General features: G+C 40.7%; 1 protein-coding gene across 7 annotated transcripts in view; it reads right to left on the bottom strand.

The window, feature by feature from the left end:
* Nucleotides 1-22,900, bottom strand: part of fat1a (FAT atypical cadherin 1a) — a 120,280-nt gene that overhangs the window by 32,569 nt on the left and 64,811 nt on the right. For 5 of the 7 annotated variants that reach the window (XR_005991795.1, XM_041785060.1, XM_041785055.1 and 2 more), the window contains exons 7-13: nt 22,112-22,180; nt 21,446-21,585; nt 7,357-7,632; nt 6,910-7,120; nt 2,257-6,330; nt 1,460-1,656; nt 1,189-1,342 (exon numbers count right to left, since the gene is read on the bottom strand). Coding sequence is in view for 6 of the 7 variants with exons in the window: in XM_041785060.1 (XP_041640994.1) it covers nt 1,189-1,342; nt 1,460-1,656; nt 2,257-6,330; nt 6,910-7,120; nt 7,357-7,632; nt 21,446-21,585; nt 22,112-22,180 (5,121 nt within the window). In the remaining variant the exon portion in view is untranslated. The remainder of the gene's footprint in view (nt 1-1,188; nt 1,343-1,459; nt 1,657-2,256; nt 6,331-6,909; nt 7,121-7,356; nt 7,633-21,445; nt 21,586-22,111; nt 22,181-22,900) is intronic. The other 2 variants (XM_041785058.1, XM_041785059.1) reach the window with 1 other exon arrangement.

The following is a 22,900-nucleotide window of genomic DNA, read 5'->3' as shown; positions in this document are numbered from 1 at the left end:
GATTAAGTTTATGTAAAGGAGAGCAAACCATGTGTTCTTTGGCACATTAAACCCCTTCTATCCTGTCTACTAACCACATATAAAGCATCCAAACAACTGATGGCTTGAGAGAAAGAGAGAGACAGAGAGAAGAGGTGAATAAATAAGTAATTGAAGGAGGGAGAAAATGGGATGAGAGAGTGGGCTGATGAAGGAACCCATCAGACTTGGCAAGCTGAGAGCAGCTTGGAAGTGTCCTGGGATGTAAGGCAGCCAACATTACCACAACCTCTCTGGAAAAGTCCAGAGCTACTGTTAGTCCTCCTCTGTGATAATCCAACTTGTCTGCAAAGTAAAAAATACATAACATACCCTCTTCATAGCAGTAGCACTGCTGCTTGGAATCAAATACAACAGCTGCCAAAATACATTGCCATGGCACTGTGCTCTTATGTTCACTTGGGTGTCGATCTCTTATTCAATCAGTGCTAAATTTTGGCAGATCTGTTCTGTATCTATCACGTTTCTAGGCTAAGTTGGTCATTTTTGCTTTCACTTTAACTCTCTAATCAGATTGGTGGTGATACTTCCCTTTTTTTCACCCCAGTAGCCAGATGGACGGTCTGATTTAGAAGCCTTCCCTGAAGAAATTATTTGCAGGCATGAAGTATAGCAGCCATAAATTCATTTTAACTGTGCAACTCGGTATTTTAGTGCCACTGCGGGTCTCTCAGTTGCCCTGCAGGGAAATGTTGTTGGATCTTTAAAAATTTAATAAGTAAATAACAACTGGGCACAAGAAAACATGCACGCCACCCCACGCTGCTATAATGATTCACAGATATACAGAGGCACAAATAATAATAACAAGGAAAATACACAATGATTTTGCAGAGAGATAACTTTCTAAATCTTAAAAGCATTGAATGTAAGAGTGCTGTCAAGCTGAGATGTCTTTTAGATTTTGTGGTAAGACTCAGTGGGAAAATAGTGTTTTATAAGATACTTTAACTCAAGTGTCTCACATACTGGGTCCTGATACTCAGAATAACCCGAAGCACAGCTGGAATGAAATGAAGACTATAGAGGCGAAAGAGTGAAAAATAAAGACACAATTCATATAATATAATGCATCTACTTACAAAAGTACCACCACCTTCAGTCAGCCAAAAAGCCTTACACCATTACTGTTAACACACACATACACACCTGTATCAGTGTCAATGATGAACAATTCAGATCCAACTCCCTGGAGCTCATAAGAGATCTGGGCGTTTGAGCGGATGTCAGCATCTGTGGCAGAGACCTGCAAGATGAGCCTGCCGGCTGGAGAGTCCTCTGGGACATTCTCGCTGTACAAGGACTGAGGGACAGATGGAGAAAATGGAAAAAGGGAAAGACATTACAGTGAATACCAGGAGGAAAATAGTGCAAAATGGTAGTGAATTTAAGTTTTCAAAGAGAAAAAAAAAAACTTTACCTTTTCACAAACAGGGCTGTTGTCATTTGCATCCAGTACCTTGACCTCCACAACAGCTTTAGCTGTGAAGATGCCATCACTGGCAGTAATGTTAAGTAGATAATTGTCCTTCTCTTCACGGTCCAAGGGCTTTCTGACAGAGACCTTCCATTCATTCTGAATGTGTTCAATGGCAAACTGTCCGAGTGGGTCCCCTCCTGTTTGGGGTTAAAAAGAAATAAACCACTTGAGAATGATAAACAGCTCAAAAGCAGGAAGCTTGAGTCATTAAAAAGGCACAGGAACACAAGAGCGTGCTCTGACTTTTAACTAAAATCCAGAATAAATCAATTAGTAATCCTTAATAAGTATTTGTCATGTCTACACAGCAAATTCAAACTTCTTCGTCAAACATATTTGGAAGACAAGCAATCCTGCAAACTTCAAAATAATGAAAAAGCCCATCTCCGATTCCTTTAGGTGTTTCCAGACTTGGCATAGTTATTCACACATGCAAATCAGCACCAGAGGAAGTATTTTCCCCAGCCTATTTCAAAGCGTTATTCAGATAATTATTCATTTCTGTATTTTGATGACCTAAATATTTGCCTTGAGCTTCAGAAGATTAGGCGATAACTCAGACTCCTTACAGATAATAGGACTGTGTAATGTTTCGAAGATGAGATATTATCATCATATTAAGTGGCATAAATGGATAATCCCCCCTAAGCTCTGTTTATGAAAACTTACACAAAGGAGCGGAGAGTAAACTGCAGCATCTTGCTAATTATCTGGTTTGCAAAATAATAAACGCCCACCTGTGATGAAGTAGTTCACTTGTTTGTTGATGTCCTCTGAGTCATCATCTGTGGTGCTGAGGATGGCGATCACCCCGCTGGGAGGTGGGTCGTCTTCGCTGACTGTGCCTTTGTAGATCTCTGCAGTGAAGCGCGGCGGGTTGTCATTCACATCAGCGACTGTTACTTCCACTCTGGTGCCGGTACTGTGTTGGACTCTGTCGCCTTGGTCTGTGGCGAGAACTGCAATAGTGTATTTGTTCACCTTTTCACGGTCTAGCTCTTTCAATGTGGTGACCCATCCAGTTTCACTGTTTACTGCAAACAGTTCAGCGATCTCCTGCGTGTTCTGCTTTGGATCCAGGCTGTAAACAACATGGCCGTTGGTTCCTGAGTCTAGGTCATTGGCTTTGACTTGGATCACTTGAGTCCCACTTGGAAGGTTCTCCGCAACGACGGCCTCGTAAGGGTCCGACTCAAAGACAGGCTTGTTGTCATTCAGATCTTTCACTTGAATATTTATATTAACTGATGCTACCAAGTCATAGTTCTCTTGTTTGCTTTGGCAAAGCAAAGTCAGCTGGTACCATTTGGTTGTCTCATGATCAAGGCTTTTCTGAAGCTTCAAGGCTCCACTGTCCCGGTCCATGACAAACACCTCATCCTCATTGCTCTCAGGAGTGTTGCCCCTGACAAGGCTGTAAACAACTGGTTGCTCGCTCTGGGCCTGAATTACATCAATCTCGGTGCCAATGGGAAGGTCTTCAGCAATTGTGTAGCGGTAATGAGGCTCGGTGAATTTGGGAATTGGCGTCTCTGGTGCAACGATCCTGATGTATACCTGTACAACAGAGTGTTTGGGCGGATTCCCAGTATCCTTTGCTCTTACAAAGAATGCATACAGCTCATTCTCAAGCCCAATGAGACTCTCTTTAGTTACAATGACCCCAGAAGTTGGATGAATTTCAAAGTTCTCCTCTACATTTTCAACATCTGCTTCAATTGAGTACTCAATGTCTGCATTGCTTCCTTCATCCATGTCCGAAGCAGCTATTTTAACAACAGAGGTTCCCCTTGGGACATCTGATGCAATAGTGGCTTTGTATTCAGCTGCCCTGAATTGTGGAGCATTGTCATTGACATCTGTGAGAATTACATTGACTGTGCAAAATCCGACTTTTCCACCACCGTCTTTAGCTATGAGTGAGATAGGAATAACTTTCTCAACTGTATTCTCACGATCAAGGATCTCTAGTGTGAAAATCTCTCCATTTTCATTGACTGAGAACTTGTCTTTTGCAAAGTCATTGACGATCTGGTACGTTATTAGCCCATAAAGCCCCTCATCTTCATCGGTTGCCTTTGCTTCAGCTACCAATGTTCCAACTGGTGAGTTCTCAACAAGCTCTACAACATAATCCCCCTGAGCAAAGGTGGGGTTGTGGAAATTGGCCCCAATAACTGTTACCATGACAAGGGCAGAGCTTCTGAACACACCGTCTGAAACTGAAATGTTGAGGTTGTAAAGAGGAAGCATATGTGGCCTACGGTGGTTGGAAATGACAATGGCGCCTGTCTTCTTGTCAATGGAAAAGTTCAGATCCTCATTGCTGGATATGATGGAGAACTCCAAGTTATCTTTGTCAGAGCTGTCTGCATCTGATGCTTGGACTTGGGTGATGAAGTGACCACGTGGAGCCAGTTCACTGATAGTGGATTTGTACACTTGCTCCGTAAACACTGGAGGGTTGTCATTCAGGTCCGTGACGTCAATCGTTACAATAACTTCACTAGACAGAGCTGGGACTCCACCATCTACAACTCTGACTTTCAGTTTATGCTGCTGGATCTCCTCATGATCAAGAACTTGAGCTGTTGAAATAATCCCAGTGTCCCTGTCAATGCTGAAGTAGTCTGAACTCTTCCCTTTTTCCTCAACCAACTGAAAGAACACTTCTTGGTTGTTGCCGGTGTCAGAGTCTTTGGCTTCAACTTGCAGCACAGATGTACCAATGACAGAAGCCTCTGAAATATTAGCATAGTAGGTCTTTGACAGGAACACAGGGGCATTGTCATTAACATCCTCCAGTATGATATCAACAAACACTTCAGAGTGTGCTCCAGTCAGGGAATCTGTTGCTCTTACATTCAACTTATAAGCAGGATGTGTCTCAAAGTCCAGAGGCTGAATGACATGAATTACACCTGTGTTAAAATCTATTGAGAACTGTTTAAAAGGATCTCCTTCGGAGATGGTGTACACAATACGAGGGCCTTCAGAATCATTTGCCTGTACATGAAGCACTGGTGTGTGTAACTGGATGTTTTCAGGGATTTCAATGCTATAAAAAGGCTTTTCAAACACAGGCATTGCTTTGTTCACCACTGTTATTGGCACTTCTACTTCAGCTGAGAGTGCTGGCTCTCCATTATCCCTTGCCATAACAACGATGACGAAGTCTTTGTTTAGCGACTCTGTCTCAAATTTCTTTTTGACAGAGATTTCACCAGAGGGGCTAATTTGAAAGTGCTCCTGGTGTTCCTTCAGGCTGTAATGGATATCTGCATTCGAGCCCATGTCTTTGTCCACTGCCGTAACCTGTCGAATGACCTGGCCTTCCTCTGCATCCATCTGGACAAGGGCATGGTAAGGAAGATTGACAAACATAGGTGTGTTGTCATTCTCATCTTCCACTGTCACAGTAACTAAAACATGAGCCCCTTCTTCAGATTTGTCCTCTTTGGTGACCTCAACAACGATATCAAAAGTGTCCTGTGTCTCACGATCAAAGGGAATTCCAGTGGTTGAGATTACTCCAGATGTGCGACTGATTTCAAACCTGCTGTCGGGGTTCAAGATTTTGAAAAACAAAGGCTCGTTCACCTGGTTTCCGACAGCAGCAATAACTGCGAGTGTTTTCTTCTCAGATGAGTTCTCTTGGATGTAGGCTTTGTAGGTGTCCCTGGTGAATTTCAGCTTACTTTCTCTGTTTTCCTTCACATTTATCTTTACTGTAGCAACCGAGGCAAATCTACCATCAGAAACCCTGACCTTAAGCTCATACCTGCTTCTGAGCTGGGTGACATTCTGAATAGAGATAATGCCTGTGATTGGATCCATCTTAAATTTATCCCCGATGTTGCCCTCAGAGATGGAGAAAAGAAGTTTGGCATTGGGTCCAGAGTCTGAGTCCGTAGCATTGACTTTCATGACCTCTACTCCCTTGTACGTTGGAATTATCACAGTCGTCTCATACAGTTCTTGGCTAAAAACTGGAGGGCAGTCATTAACGTCAATTACTTCAATGGTCACATTAGCTGCTGTCTCTGCAAACAGGCGTGGCATTCCTAGATCATGGACCTGGACTGTGAAGTGGAAAACATTCCTCTGTTCATAATCCAAAGGTGTTATAATTCTAATCGCCCCTGTACTTGAGTCAATGGCAAAATAGTTGTGTGCAAAAGGTTCAACTATTTGATAGATGAGCATGGCATTTTGGTCACAATCAGCATCAGTGGCACGGATGACAAAAGGAGTGTTTTCTTGGGTCAAAACAACACTGTTGACAGTGGCTGACTCACTGATTATGCCTTTGAATTCCCTCTGGAGGAAAACTGGAGCATTGTCATTTTCATCCTTTACATGAATAACAAGTGTAGTGTTACGAGCAAGTCCAGCCATGTTTGTTCCCTGTATAATGAGAACATATTGTGGGACCGTCTCATAATCCAAAGCTTTCTGGGTCACAATAACTCCAGAGTTTGGGTTTACGTCAAATGCATTGTTTATATTGCCACCTTTGATTTGATAGAAAATAGACGACTGGCTGACAGCTGTCACCAGGCTCACAAAGCTTCCGGGATGGGCTGATTCACTGACTTCTGCAGAGAACTCTTTTTCAGTGAATCTGGGGGCTGCGTTGTCAGAAACTGTTACCACGATGTGCACAGTGGCTGTAGTTGACAGTGGAGAGATTCCATTATCAGATGCCTTGACTGTGAGTTCAAACTGGGTCTTGCTGCTGCGATCAAGCTCTTTGGCTACAGTGATGGTCCCAAGAACAGGGTCGATGGCAAATGAGTTTGCAAAATTCCCTAGAAAGAGGACAGAAGAACAAAAAAGCAATTAATATGTGTGCCTGTACTACATTTTTTCAGTCTGAATTGATACACTGACATAGAAATTCCTGCAAAAAGCACATACTGTGGAAAAATATGCTATGTTTTAATAGCATTTGCAAGGTAATCCCACAGTCAGAAATGCTGATGTCTTTCCGGTTTCCTTTTAAACAAAAAACAAGCTATAACTCAAATACATGAAGTCATTTTAGCTATTTCAAGTATGCACGGATCCCACAAAAAGCTAAAAGATGCATGGTTTTGTCCTCATAAACCAGCTTATTGTAGCAAAAAGCCATCGTGGGAAATTCTGAGCTGGGATCTGCCCATCTCCCACGTATTTAAAGACCCTCTAGACAAAGTCTTCAATATTCTCCTGCCCTTTGTAAAGTATTCCATTCATGATCAAGTTCCAGTGGGCTGCGGGACTCCAGATGACTCATACATTTTTACGAGCTGATTTCATTTGCATTTGGTTACAATGAAAGCTTTCTGCAATGGAACAAATCCTAAGGAAACTGTGACCCAACAGGGTGGCACAGCAGCTGTGTTCACCTGATTCGATGCTGTAGACAATCTCTGCGTTATGGCCTTTGTCTTTGTCCAGAGCTGTGACCTGTAGCACAGCCGAGCCTATGGCTGCAGACTCGAACACGCGGCCAGAGTAAGGTGTGCCAATAAACCAGGGTGCATTGTCATTGGTGTCACCCACATTGACGATAACACGCACAAGGTTTCTCTTAACTGGAATGTCCTGATCTCGAACCTGTAGAATGGAAAATTAGAAACAACATAAGGAAGGAGTAAGAAAAATACAGGGACAGACAAAAGCATGAGGACCCTCAAGGTATAATTAATTCCTCAAAAACGAGCTATTTGTATTTCTGAACAGCTTATTTCTTCAAATTTCAGGCTTTTTCACTTCCAAATACACAATAAAACTCCATTAAATCATTTTAATAACTAACATTTGTTTAATTGTCAGTGTTTATTAACTCTTACCATGACTGTGAGGACGTGACGATGCATAGTCTCATGATCCAGGCGTTCAGTAGTGTACAGAGTGCCTGTACCCGGGTCCAGTCTGAACTTCCTCAGGCTGAAAGGATCAGTACTGCTGAGGAGCGTAAAGGTCAGTTTGTTCTTCTCATCTCTGTCCACAGCGCTGATTTGCAGAACTTCAGTCCCCGCCAGCTCGTCCTCAGAGACGTTCACCTCATAATAACTCTCAGAGAACTGTGGCCGGTGGTTATTGGTGTCGATGACACGGAGCAGCACCTACAGGAGGATAAACAAAACATGCAGGCATTAACAATCAAATAATAATGCTAAATCAATAAAGCACACTTGGCTTTACATACAAGTCACTCACACGTTTTATAATAATAGGACATCCATCACACATATCACACACATTTGAACACAAGGCCCTCAGACAGACCAAATCATGACAATGCTGACCTATATAAATGAGACGATACCCTGTTGTTTAAAAGAGATCACAGATCTGGCAGAGCTAAGGGAGATTGTTCCAGAGTTCAGGAGCTGCCACTTCAAAAACATCATCACCTCTTGATTTGAAGTGTAAGTGAGAAACTGGTAAAAAGCCCTGATCAGATGATGGAAGAGGACAGTCGCCATTATCATTCTGACACCTGACTGCTCTCACAGAATCATTATGTGCCAACAAAAGGTTTTCAACAACTCAAATTCATGTACAAAGTTGGGTCGCAGTGCACTTTGACTATTGTCAGGATAACTGGATGGTTGAACAATGGATATTAGCATAAAAAAAACCATGAAGATAGATATGTCGGCGTGTTGTTGCCAGTACTGAATACTTTTGCATGTTGTTGGTTTGGTAGTAAAAAAAAAAAGTAGTGTTGTGGTCAAGATCACACTATCTGAGATCAGGACAAGACCAAGATTTTTGGGGGTCGAGACTAAGACCAAGACAAGCCGAGATCGAAACTCTGTTTTCAAAACACCACAATGCAAAAATCTTACATCTTGGCAAATCTGTTCAACTAAGTTCTTGTCAAAAATAAATCCTTGTATTTATTAAAAAAACACAGACATGTCGGAAATTTTTAAAGATCTTAAACTTAGATGTTCATCTAGATTTATCTGGTCAATGAGGCCTTAAGTAAGTATTAAGAGGTATTTCTGACTACTAATAAGATTGACCAGTTAGTTAAGATCTGAGTTTTTGCAGGTGTCTGACACATAAGGCACTTGAATAGATTTCCAAAGAGGTTAATGATCAGTGACCTAACAGCAGCTGTGTTAAGTCAAATTACAACATCAATTAATCAGGAACAGTTCAACTGAAAATAAAATCATCTGCCAAGCGTGAACAAAACACTCAGAAATCAGAGTTCCCCACCATGAGCAAAGAAGAAATGATTTGCTGTTTTAGCGAGGGCCTCTCCTTATAATCACATTATTAGGTTGAAGAACAGCACATCAGTCTTGATGCAAAATCCAGAGTCCTACCAGTCCAAGACTGAGTTAAGATCAAGTGAAAATGCTCTCGATTCCAAAAGAAGACAAAGACATTCAAAACATGGTCTTCTTTTGGAGATTGTTCTTGAGACCAAGACCGCTCCTGAGTACTACAACACTAGGAAGTAGTAGCAGAATAAGAGTAAATGTATAGTACCTGTTGCAATAAAGTCAGAACCACATAAATTTTCTTTATTATAACAACCAGTTATTGCTCTTTGTGTTAACTTACACAGTATAAAGTTTCCGTTTAAGGCCACTTATGCAATTGTTGTTAACTACGCATATGTAAGTGCATGATGCATGCAGTGAAGGCAGTGTATAAAAAAAAAAAGTTTTAAAGACAAGCTGATAAACCGAGGCTACACATCCCCACATGTGTATGATGTGTTGTTGTCACTGCACAAAGAGAAACACGTCTATCAAGCTAGCTGGGATGAATAGATCCTGTTTTAAAAGTAAATGTAGAACCGGTAGAATAATGACATTAGGATCAGTGTTTTAGTTCAGTCAGTCACCATGCAAACTGGTGACTTTTAGCTGCGTTCATCTAAAGCTGTTTGTCTTAGGTTTGTTTTTCATTAAATACATGGCTAATAAGTACATTCTGGCAAAACCATTTTAAAGAGACATTTGTGAGGAGTGTTTTTGTTTTGATCAGCTGTACAACCACCTATTTTAATGTAGTCAGCTGAAAGTCCCCAGTTAACACAGTCACTGATTAAACCAATAAACCAGGAACATTACCTCCATGCCCAGAGGAGAATGCTGTAGACTGTGTGTTCTGACCACCCGCCATCAGCCAATCATTATTCATTATTAATGATATTATGGTAGTTCTGATCTCAGAATTTCTATCATAGTAACCTCCTCCAGTGTGTTCAGGCTGTTAGTTTACATCCCACACAGCAGGTAGTTGTATACAGCCTTAGCTCTCTTGTGTTCCTTCTAGAGGCTTAGTTCTGAACTGGTGGGTCTGGACCCAAAAGAGGGATGAGAAGCCATACCTGGTGGGTCAAAGATGTGTGCCTGGAATTAAAAAATAGTCTACTAAATAGTCTATGATGTGCTTTTTCTTTCCAAAGGATGTGTCTCCATGTCTTTGCTCCATCTTAAGTGCAAATTGCCCCATTTTTCATTACAAATATTTGGTTAGGAATCTAAAAATGTAGAAATTTGGATTGAAATTTGACATTAAGGGGGTGTTTGTGGGTCCTGATGCTTGACCAGTTGAGAACCACGACTCTAATGGTATCCTTCAGTAACTGCATACAGGTATGTGTTTTTACAAGAAAATTAATGACAAAGACGGATACATACACCAAGGTGAAACAAGTAAATCTACACCTTTAGACATGTTTTAGCAACAATTTTAGAATGTAAACCTAATTGATGCATAGAAAAAAAGCTTTTCTGAGCTAAGTGTCAAAAGTGAAAACAACTGATGACTGCTAAATGACTTCCATCTTAAGAACTCATTCCTAGAAAGATGAGGAGGCCATACAATTGAGAGAAATGATAAAAATGTAAAGCCTGAAAGCCTTCTATGTAGAACCAACAATATAATGCATACTGCATATCTGAAAGCGCTCATTCTTGGGGTGCAGGAATGGGGTTTGTCGTTCCCATTTCGTAGTTTAAATATTCTGCGAATGTATTCATGAACAACACTCTGGATTTAAATCCAGTGAAAAGCATTTCTAAAAATATGTTCTTCTTGCTTTAGAGAGCAAAAAGTGCAGCCTTTGTGATTTTTCTTCCCCTCACACACAACAAAGACAACATCCCCAAACTGTAAAATTCCACTGGGAGCATGTTTTATCAACACCAGCCACTCGTCTACTGGACTTCCGACAGAGGATTATGGAGAGCTGCTGGAATGCCATCTCCGCTTCCCAGACCAGTGAGGGGGGGCTTCTACCGATGCCAAACATGGGGAACAAAGGGATCAGCCCAGATTAGACACCTGCCTACCAAACACAAGGGGGTGATGTCCCGTAAGGAAACAGACTGAGCAGAGCCGCTTGGTGCAGGGAACAGTGAGGAGGATGACGGTCACAAAAAGCTCTGACCAGATGACAACCCACGAGCTGACCAGGATTTGTCAGATCTGCGGTCAGCACAAGTTCCCCATGTTGTTTTTGTCATAATACTGTTTGTTGAGCACCATGTGCCTATATCAGAGACAAATATAGGCCCAACCTGACAGCACTGATAACATTTACAATCTGCTGTGTGCTGTGATGTTGGCAGTGCTGCTGAGGCTCACAGATGTCATCTTTCAGGGGGAGCGCTGGGCTGCATGCTGTCTGTCAGCATCGTTAGCTGGCTCTTTGCCACAAGTCATGTGTCATCGACGACCCATGTCACACCGCTAATCAGGATGCGTAATTCTTAATAAATCCACTTTTCTAATGAGACATTAACCTCGAAAAAGCTTTTGAAATCATGCCTCTGGAATATTTTTCACCAGGATGACAATCTATCTCATTCCAAGCGTGTCTTCTCATGTCATGCCAGACATCATATAGCACCAGATCCCTGATGTCTCCCAATCCACCTCCAACTCACTCACAAAGATGCACATGCATGTATGCACCCACACGCCCAGGCTCATAAAATTTTCACTGCCACACATGCATGCACACAAAAGAGGCTGTCCAATGTGTCTCAATCTGGCAAGCGTCAGATAACACGTCTTGTGTGTAGTGAGTAAGGTGGCGAGGGCTGATAGTGCTGTCAAGAAGCAGAAAAGAACGGAACCTGGTCAGTAGTAGCCGCATCTATCCACAATGTACTATTTCATATGGCTTTCAAGGCACACAAAAGGCTATTCAGCACACTCCCCCCTATCCCCCATCTGCACACAAACTTGGCTTTCCCCTCTGCAAGAAGGCTCGACAACACTTCAAAAAGAACTTTGCCCCCGAACATCACAAAACGGCGTGATACAGCCTTACTGCAGCAGAAATGCCGGTGTGGAAGAAATAAAAAAAAAACTCTGCAGTCTTTGTATACAGCTTCCTCTGGGAATGCTAGAGAGGAACAAGATTGGGACTGAGACACAGACGTGACAGATGGAGATACTAAAGGAAAAAAAGTGCTGTGAGGTTGAGATGAAAAGTAAGGGAGAGAAGTGACAGCGAGGAAGCAAAGAAAACTAAGGGAAATGGTCGAATTTAGGAGACACAGGTTGATGGTGGGAAAGAAAAAAAAAGATAAGAAGGAAATACAACAAAGTCCTGAGTGAGCGCAAAACAGAGTCCTAGACACACAGTCAGCTGTGAAAGTGAAGGCACAAAGTACGAGTGAATGAGGTGAACCTTCCACTGAGACATAAAGAGCGTCTTTGTAATGTGGGCTGAGATAACACGAGAAGCAGGAGACCAGGAACAGATTGTGTGCGGAACAGCTTGAGGTACTTCTGCACGGCCAAGGGAGTATGTCGTATAGCTGGAGATGGGGGAAGGGAGGCCGGGCTGCTTGCCGAGGCTGCCTTGTTGGCGCAGATTCTGGCGATGAGGTGCCCGTGCTAGAATGCAAAACCCTCTTGACTACATCAGCTGATTCTTCAGAGACGCCTTCATAGATACATAACAGTCAGATGAAAACACACAACAAAAAGCCAACTGTTTGCCTCTCACAGTCTGTTAACTTCATACTTCCTCTTCCAAGTTATCTCATTTTGGATTTTGACGCTGTAATTCAAAATAAAAAAAGACTTCTACAAACAGAAGGTGTGCTTGAAGTAAAGTTAATTTCATCGGATTTAACTAAGACTAGAAATATACCTTTAATCCATGAGAAAAAACTAAACTAAGATCAGCTAAAAACAGATCTTTGATAAAAAAAAAAAAAGCTCTGGGACATCAAGCATTCAAGGCTGTGCTTGGCAATAAATCCAGTTTTAATTCTAATCACAACTTTAACTCCCCACAATCATTATCGCCAAAATTAACCCTGCTTGTCAAGCAGAGTTAATTTTGGCAGCTGTTTTATTATTAATCTTAGTTTTAGAGCTAAAATGCCCTTTAGTTTTAGTCAAATTTTTGTTATGTTCACTTATTTTTAAGTCAATGTAAATTCATTCCATTCTGGTCCATGTTTAATTAGTGAAAAGCCCCAAATTTGAATCTTTACTTGTTGTCACATTTATTCTCTTTGAACTAATTTAATCAGCCAAATTGTAAAATGATCAAAAATTCATATATATATATATATTTAAGCATCAATGTTTTTAGCTTTCTTGACAAAAAAGGAGCTTACTTGGGCACCGTCTGTCTTCAGCTGCTGTATCCAAATACAGGCAAAATAATTTACTTTTACTTTACTTTTTGTCAGGGTTTCAACCACTAAAGATCTATTATTCGCTAGTCTTACTGGTCATTCACATGTTAAAAAAAAAAAAGGTAGTCGATTTTCAGTCAAAGTTGTAGTTACCAAAATTAGCACTGTTGTCATGTTGTAAATGTTTTTTACTGTTTTTATGTAGGTAATTATGTTTGTTTTTATTGTTATTATACATCATTCATTTCATACATTTATGTTTTCACTATTTTATTTTTGTACATTGGTTATTATTCAAAGTGTTTAAGTGCAATAAATGCATGTGACTCCCCGACTCTGCCCCATGTTTCCTGTCTCTCTTCAGCTGTCCTGTCTGAATAAAGGCAAAAAAAACTGAAAATAATCTTTAAAAATTAGTTCAGAGAAAAATGTTTTGGATTTAAGGTAAAGACAAAAAAATGTACTTTTCACTGACTACAGTTGGACCGAACAGTCTCTGGCAAAAACTATGAAGGTTAAAGATGACTAAAAAGTGACTATAACTAAAAGAAATCTTCATCTAAAGACCAAATTTAAAAAGCTGCCAAAATTAACACTGGCTTGAAGTGACCTCAAAGCAAACAGAACCTTCTAAAAGACTGAATCCCTTTCCTGTTCAACACCAAACAAGCGAGCAGGAGCCCTCATTGTGCTCATTGTCCTCCTGTGTCGTGCGGAGGAGAGGAAGCCCCCCTGCCAGGTGGCAGGTTCTGGGCAAAGGCAGGGCACTGGCACTGAGCACTCCAGCATGTTCCCAAAACAGGATTAACACAGCCCACTACCCACAGAGGTCCAGTGCTCGTTTGCGCTTTTTTTTCTACCCAAACAGAATAATCATCATCGCTGCATGCCTGGCCAATGAGTGTGGAGCTTTCATTTGAAAAGGAAGAGGAAGAAAACCAGAAGGAAAGACAAAAGAGGGCTAGAGGGAGACAGAGAACAAAAAAGAAGGGGAAAGAACCATCCCAGTGAGTGAGAAAATAGGCCAGTGCGTCTGGCAGCATAGCTTCCACATGACTTTGATTTGAGGAAAAGATAAGACTAACTTTGAGCTTTCACAAGGTGCTCTGTGAGAGTGAGAGAGCGTGTGTGATCAGGTGGATCTAATCTGCAGTGAAATTCAGTATGAATTGTTTTAACAGGTAAGCAACATACCTTCCCCGAAGAAAACAAACCCATTCTCAAGAACAAATAATCCTTCTGCATGCGACTTCCTTCTGAGCTTCTTTCTCTCTGGATTAATTCATGTTGCAAGAGCAGAGACAAAGAAAATCCATTACCAAACACCTGTCCTCATACTTTACAATCAAGCAGATTAACTAGGGGTTGTATTATTCTCCCTTTGAAAAGACAAGCCTAATTCAGGAAGTGAATTAATCCCTTTCAGAGTGATTTGGCATAACCTTTTCATAACCTTCATCCTGCTGGTTACTTCTTACTGTTACATAAAACATGCACTCCCCAGCGAGAGGTAGAGTACACCTACAGCTGCTGCTGAACAGTGTTATCGGATAAACAAGTCAGTAGCCAAAACACTCAGGTGGCTTTCCAGAAACATGCAATGCTTTCAGTTTCAGAGCACTTTTTCTCCTAGCCTGAAAACAGTACTTCATTTTTACTTTAAGGACGCACTTTTAAGTAGCATACCAAATTTGGGTAATCGCTGTAGTCTCAGCTGATTCCCCTCTTTCAGTCACATATTTGGCTCTGAGGATATCCCAAGCAGCCGGCCTAAATCACAAAGTTGGTTTATGGAGCACACAAATTCAGTAAATCTGTTTTACTCCATGGAAAACAGCTGACCTACAGCAGTCAGCTGGGTATACACGGCTGCATCTGACACACTAACACATATCTGAAACATAGCCTATCAGTTGCAGCTCTATTAATAAATACTTCAATATGCACATTCAAGATCTGCAGGCAGGGTGAAAGGGTGCCCTGTTAAAGGCGATAAGCTTCATGTGATTCACTGTGGTGTGATCAGAGTATGACCTATTTCTTAATACGACTAGTAAAATTTTCATCATTTCATTCTTGGGAATGTTGAGGAAGTTTGTACTAAAGTGACTGGTTTAACCACATCAGGATAATGACATGAACGAAAATGATCTGATTATATACATTTTTGAAAATATAAGCAACTCCCTGTGCAAAGAAACACATGTGCAAAAGTCGTGAAGTGCTCAAAATCACACTGTAACTCACTTCCCCCTGCTCCCTGGATCTGCACTTCTCTGTGGAGCTCATCAGCTCACAAAAAAAGGACTGACACCGACTTTATTGGACACAACACGCCAACACTGGTTATGACATTATTGCTGCAGGTTATGACAATTACTGCTCCAGCTGGAGCTCAATAAAATAAAACAGTACGAGCTTCACTGGGTTGTCACGATACCAGAATTTTGAACTTCAATATCATCCAAGTCAAAATCAAACAATACTTGCTTGGATACCATGGCATCAGAAGTAGAAGTCCTGGGCCCCCAAGACTGGGTTTCTTGTTTTCAATTGTCAGGAATGGCCAGTTATCACATTTATACTAATTTACAAAATAATAGTTTTTCAGAGCTGATACAGATGAGAGACAGCAAATACTGGGAAAGGCTACTCAATCAAATTAACAAAACCAGTATTTGATCTGATTTTATCATGATAACCAAAATGTATTTAATAAGACAAAAGTAAAATTGCAGGAACAAGAAAAAGAAAAAAAAAAAAAGACCCTGAAAATTTTACAATTTGGCACTACCTGTCGACATGAGCAAATGTGGCTGCAGGAGAACAGGATGTGATGTCAGTGGCATCCAGGCCTCACTGATTCACTAGAACTCTGTGGCATCTGGCCAATCAGATAGTGATGATGGCAGGAGATTAGGTGAGACTGTGGTGGGTGGACAAAAAAGGAGGGGAGAAGACACAACTCGCAGCAGAGCCAAAGAAGTCGCTTTATAATTTATCAACGCTATTGGTGATAGGGAAAAAAATACGATACCATGAACTGGCCCTGACAATAGAGCAGACTGATAATCAGTCAACTCCTACTTGAACAATTTAGAAAGTGCACAGGTGATTGCTTGCAATTTGTCATGTTTTTTTCCTTTCCTTCTCTCCCTAAGTGGAAGACCACCTAAAATCAAAGAGCAGGGTCAATGACTGCTAAAGTGCATGGCGCATAAAATCCAGTAGCTGAAGAGTTCTGAATTTCCACCGGCATTAATGTAAGCACAAAAACTGTGTGACAGGAGCATCATGGAATGGGTTTCCATTGCCAAGCAGCTGCATGCAAGCCCTACATCACTAAGTCTAATGCTAAGCTTTGGATGGAGTGGTGTAGAGCACACCCACACTGGACTGTGGAACAGAAGCAATGTGTTGTGAGTGATGGGTCACTGTTATTTGTTCTGCTGTCAGACGTGCAAATGTGGGGAGTACATTACCTGCCTGACTTCACTGTGCCAAATGTCAAGATTGGTGGAGCAGGGATAATGGAATGGGGCTGTTTTTCAGGGTTTGGGCTAGGCTCCTTATGACCAGTGAAGGACAATCTTAATGCTTCAGCATGCCAAGACATTTTGGACAATGCTATGCTTCCAACTTTGTGGCAATAGTTTGGGGAAGGCCCCTTTCTATTCCAACATGACTGTGCCCCAGTGCACAAAGCAAGGACTATAAAGACATGGATTGATGAGTTTAGTGTGGAAAAACTCAGCTGGCCCACACAGAGCCCTGACCAAAGCCTCATCGAGTGTACTTTGTGGTAAGGTTGTTGTGCACTAATACTTTTCCATACCACATATTTTTTAAATGATATAATCTCTGTTGTTTTGATGATCTATAGTATGCAAAGTATCTATAAATGTTCAAAAATCTACTTCTAATTTATGAGAAAAGTGCACTGGAGAGTAATGACTTAATCAGAAACTGCTGGGAAACTCTTGTAGACAATCTAATTCACCCAAATATGTTGGAACCGTTTGTATTTGTGCGCAGGAGTCTGCCTGCTGTTTTTGATAAGTGAAAAAAAACTAATTACCAAGTACTGAGTGCCTAAGGCTTCTCTTTTTGTAGTGGAAAGAAAACAGGTATTGATTTCCATTACTATCATTATTTTTTCCAAGTTTAACATTCTGGTATCATGGCAATCCAGCTATGTTGCGAGTGGTGTGTGATGTAGGAAATAGCCTCGATATATTTCTAATTTTACAGTATATCTTTCCATTTCTTAGCTTTTCTGTACTCTGTGCTGAGAAAATAAAATAAAAGCATGTTTAGAAGTCTATTAAGTGACCGAACACTCCATGAATTGGATCTGTCCCTGTAAACTGAGGAGCACCCAGTCCCAGTGAGAATCAAGCCCTGCTGAGAATAAGACCTTTTGAATGGGATAACCTTTGACTGTGATTAATTTGACTTAAAATGTCACAGCCAGCACTATTGCAGAGAGGCTTTTAAATTAGTGTCTTTTGCTGTGCCTCTTAAGAAAGTGCTTTGCAGGGAGAGGAAATCATGGTTGAGAAAATAGGCACTTTGAGGCAGTTTTTTTCACCCAAGTTGTGCACTAAACCAAAGGACGTGCTGCTTCCGCGGATGAGCTGCAAAATGCCAGAGAAGGCGGCGCCTCATCCGAGGCTCAGTGGAGCACAGCAGCCAGATGATGAAAGGCTTTATTCACACGGAGTGACAACAAATAGATTCTTTTCCAGCTACAGTTCTCTGAAGCTCCCCGTTGAGGACAAAGAACGAAACATTTTGAATGCGACTATTACATGCGACCCAAACTACCATGTTCAAAAGCTCAAAATCTCATGGACAAGGCATGACCGTCTGAACAAAAACTAAAGACAACTTGAATACTTAAAAGCTTCTATTAGGGCACTTTAGCTCTTGTATCAGCTGGAGAGCAAGATATGTGCAAGTCGGAATAAATCAGCATATTAAAATATTAAAATCAAAGTGTGCTGCTGCTTTGAAACTAAGTTTTAGTTTCATCTTTCTGGCTCAGGCCTGTAATACTTTCTTTTTTCCAGCTTTCTTGGGCATAAGCGTCAGTCCACTATTGTTTTCAGTTTCCAGACTGTAGCTGGAGCATTTGAGTGTTATATGTTGAGTCCATTCAGAAAATATAAAGGCCATATGTTCCCCTCAAAGTAAAGTAAGAGAAGGTTCACAGGTTCACAGAGACACAGCCGAGGGTAGAAGGAGGAGGAGGAGGAGGAGGAGAGTGGAGGGGAGCTGAAGAATGTACATTAAAAAAAAAAAGCCTGGCTAGACGCCACCATCATCACAGCAGCTCTGCGTCAGGAATGAGACAATGGAAGATTCCTGAAGTTCAACGCTTCAGTGAGACGGCGGAGAACAGAGGAGGAGGAACAATGACGGCCTATATCATGGTCTGAAAAAACTTTATAAAAAAAGTGCTGGAAAATTCACCATGGAATATCCTGCCTTTCCATTTTTCTTTCACTCCATTCTTCATCCGAATCTTTAGCACTGTCTTCCCTTTGTTCCTTTTCACTTTGTCTTTCTTTCTTTTTTTGAATAGATAGAACGGGTGACATTTTTCTCATTTTCTTTCTTTCTGCCTCTCTTTCACTCTGTTCTTTATGTTATTCCCTCTGTCTTTCCTTTGTTATTTTTTATTTTACTGTTCCTTCTCTCTCATTTCTCCTTCTTTTTAATAAAATCATGACTGAAATGTTCTCTTGGGTCTTTCTGCCTTCCTTTCACTCTGTTCTTCTGTTATTACTATCATTATTGGTTATTTCTTTCTTACTTAATTTCCTTTCTTCTTTCTGTATTTCTCCTTTATTCTTTCTTTCTCTAAATCTTGAATGATGATTACATGATTCCACTGAATTTCACTTGAAGACCATTCCAAAGACTTAAGACAATAGGCTTTTCACTGTTGTTGAGCCTAAACCTCAAAACTCATTTTTTTATTTTATCATAAAACAGTGCTATTGGTCACCCTTTGCATCTGGCAGTGGGTTTTAACAAATTTAAAAGCGCTTTAAAGTAATAAAGGGCGCTGACACGACACGCCAACACTGGTTATGCAATTACTGCTGGAGGTTATGACAATTATGGTGCCAGCTGGAGCTCAATAAAATAAAACAATATCATCCAAGTAAAAATCAAATAATACTTTCTTGGATACCACGGCATCAGAAATATAAGTCCTAGGCCCCCAAAACTGGGTTTTCTTGTTTCAATTGTCAGGAATGGCCAGCTATCACATTTATATTAATTTACAAAATAGACTAAGACCATCCATCCATATTCTACACTGCTTATCCCTTGCAGGGTCGCAGGGCCTGCACCCTTTCCCAGCTATCTGTCTTTGACCAATCCGTGTTAAAATGTTTAAAAACACAACCTTTTTTTTATTCCTTGATAAGTGGTGATAGGAGGTTCTGGCCTGATGCCAGCATTGTTTGAATGGTTGAGATTTTACGTGTATTTTTGGGCCAAAAATGGAAAAGACTGAGTTCGAAGGGTTAATGAAAACAAGAAATGGCATAAAAATTAAGATCCCCTTCTATACAGCCACTAATATAAAATTTGCAACATGAGCCAAAATAACTGCGTTACTAAAGAGTTCCTCTTTAGTTTAATTGATCTAATATTGTGCTGGTTATAAAACAGAAAGGCATTTTGCTTATGTTATAGCATCACAGTACTGAAAAAAAATGCGGTTTGCTTTTTTTTTTCCGCAATTCAGTCAGCCCTAATATCAGTTAACAATAACGACTGTGTAGGACTTTAATGCTTGTTAGCATTAGCATCAGAGTTTTGTGCATTTACAATGCTATAAGGCAGGAGAAAGCAGTCTTTTCATCCATTGGACACCTCGCCCCCAGCTGTGATGCTGTTTCGAAAGGTACACAATGTGAACGTAATGTAAAAATGATAAGAATCAATGTGCCACCTTGCATAATAGAGTAATCTTGGAGTGTTAAAGGGCCATGTCCAGGGGTGGAACATACTACTTACACTTGTGCTATTTTGAGTACTTTTCAAACTCACTATTTTTACTTTGATTTAAGTGCATTTCAAGGTGAGTATTGTACTTCACTACGTTTTAAAAAGCATCGAATACTGAGTAAAAAAAATAACACTGTAAGCCAAAACAAGGAGGTTCTAGCCTTCTGACAACAAGAAAATGGCCAGAAGTTTGACTTTCCCAGCACATGATGATACGTAGTGAGAGAATGATTCCACTCTTCATCCTGAAACAGCTGTTGCATTTTACCTGAGGTTAAGTCACACCTTCTAATAAACATTTGTATTCTCTTGTAGTGATGTAACATAAAGAAAAGATCATATTTTACCCTGTAAGCCCCTCAAGTATTAAAAGTAGCTACTCAGTACTTTGAGTAAATTTCAAAAGACCTACTTTTTACTTTTACCTGAGTAGATTTATAGATTACTACCTTTACTGCTGCTTCAGTAAATTGTAATAGTAGACAGTAATAGTAGATAGTAATAGTTGTTGACTTTTTCCACCTCTGGCCGTATCTGACCAAAATGACTAAAAATAATCAACCAAGTCAGTAAAGTTTCAGTCCAGTTCTCTGAGTTCTTATTGTTCCAACTGAGACAACACCTCTGTAAACTTGTGTGTGCTGTATACCAGCATGATGACGGATGTACAAGAGGTAACTGTGCTCAGAGAGCGACGTGAAAGCAGGCCAGTGAGCCTCAAGAGAGTCTCTCTCTGTTAACCAGTGACTTTAAGAGATGTCTGTGGAAGTCAAGTAAGTTGCTAGTGATGTTAATCTTCTCATCTTTCAGTCTCATTGTGGCAAGAAATCAAATAAACAAATTCCAAAGATGTCAAACTATTTCTTTAATTCATAAACTCTTTGGTGGGCTGATGAGTGAAAATACAAAGCAAATCTGCTCAACCACAATTCAATCACACCCCACAGTCAGCTCCAGGCAATGTAATAAGATCTCTAAACAAAACACAGCCTTACTGTGTAACACTGCCATGTTTTTGTGCTTTATCTTCTCATTTGTTACCGGGTCGTGTGACAGTTAGAAGTCAGGTCATGCAGGGATGTAATGAAACTCAAACCAATAATCCTCCACTGAGAGCAATGGTAGCATCACAGCGTAAACATATCCTAACAAACACGACGGTTTGGCCATCGCTGCACTCATTACCCATCACTTCTCTCCTGCATGAGAAAAACAGGACCATGACAACTGCCTCATCAGCTTCCAAGCATTTCATTAGCGTTTCAATTACCTGGGTGCTGACAGTTCGTGTCCCATCTGTGGCTTCCACCGTCAGGTTGTAATTCGATTTCTGCTCTGCGTCCAAGGGCCGTGCAACAATCAAGGTTCCGCTGGCCTTGCCAACGTCAAAGCGGCTGTCATAATTACCACCTGTGGAATCATTTTTGTGTACAAACAAAACAAAAAAAGCACAAAAGATTAGTGACGAATCATTGCTTCGTTGTTTGCATGTAGCAAGGTTATACAAACACTTAGAGGGGAAGGGGGGGGATGAGCGGGACACACAAACATCAATTTTCTGCCTTGCTGATGTCCTAGATCCTGACAAGATACACTAATGTACACTTTGTTTATCCACGTAACTGTAGTGTTGTCATGCAGTTAACCGTAGAAGGGTGAATAAATGCAAAATGATGAATGAACACAACACATCCTTTCATACACTATGCAATGATCTACTCTTAGCATAAATCAGACAACATGGGTATAAAATGGAGGGGAGGGTTTTGTGTTTTGTGACAGCCTTAATCAGGTCACAGGTTTTAAGGGAAAAATGTGGCACAACATCAATCCAGCGGCACAACACAATTGAACCACAGCCCACAGGCAGCACCAACACACAGCGTGGGATGATCTCTTAATACAGCACGGCCTATTAGGAGATCCCAGCAGCTACCTTCTGCTGTACAGTTGTGGTCACAAGCCATCTGAAGGATGTAAAACATCTCAGTATCCTCTATGCCGTCTTGCAAAAATCCAACCAAACAGAACATTCCAGAGAAAAGAAGGAAGCAGAGGCAGAGAAAAGAGAGAGGAGAAGAAAAGAGACGTGTCAGTCAGGCATTGATTAGAGGGCGGACAGGCTGGGAGGAAGGGAGAAGAGGCAGAGGCAAGTCTTCTTTTTTTTTTTTTTGAAAAGTAGTCAATTTAAGCCCTCTCATGCATTCAGTGTCTATCATCATTCAAGGGAGGACTATTTCCATTTTAACACTTCAATAAAGAGTTGTCAATTAAACTGGCAAAGACAGACAGCAGTGAAGTTGGCTTACTAGAGAAAGCTTCAGCAAATGTCAATATGTTCTTGTGTGACCTAATAAAGCATAATACAATTCTCTTATCTGAAGTGCTTTATAATGGCAGAGAGGAAATACAGAATAAGAAACCACAAGAACAAGTTGATTCTGGCTTTTCTTCACTGTTTACAGCATGATTATTTAAATTATGACTCTGTATACTGTTACTGCTATTTTATTGGAATTACTCCTAGATCTGCATTTGGTATTTGGCCTTTAAACTATCAGGAATAAGGAAAACATTCAGTGTATAACCATGATGGTAAAAATGTTTATTTACTGTGCTTGCTCCACTAAAACTGGAACTTTAAATGCATGCAAATATGTTATTCAGAGTGAAATAGTGCAAAATCTATTTTCTCTTAGTTGGATTAACATTTTTGGATGACACG

Source organism: Cheilinus undulatus, linkage group 4 (genome assembly GCF_018320785.1).
Source record: "Cheilinus undulatus linkage group 4, ASM1832078v1, whole genome shotgun sequence".
Classification (NCBI taxonomy): domain Eukaryota; kingdom Metazoa; phylum Chordata; class Actinopteri; order Labriformes; family Labridae; genus Cheilinus; species Cheilinus undulatus.
Note: the sequence above shows the minus strand (reverse complement) of the source record. Positions and strands in the feature narration are given on the sequence as shown.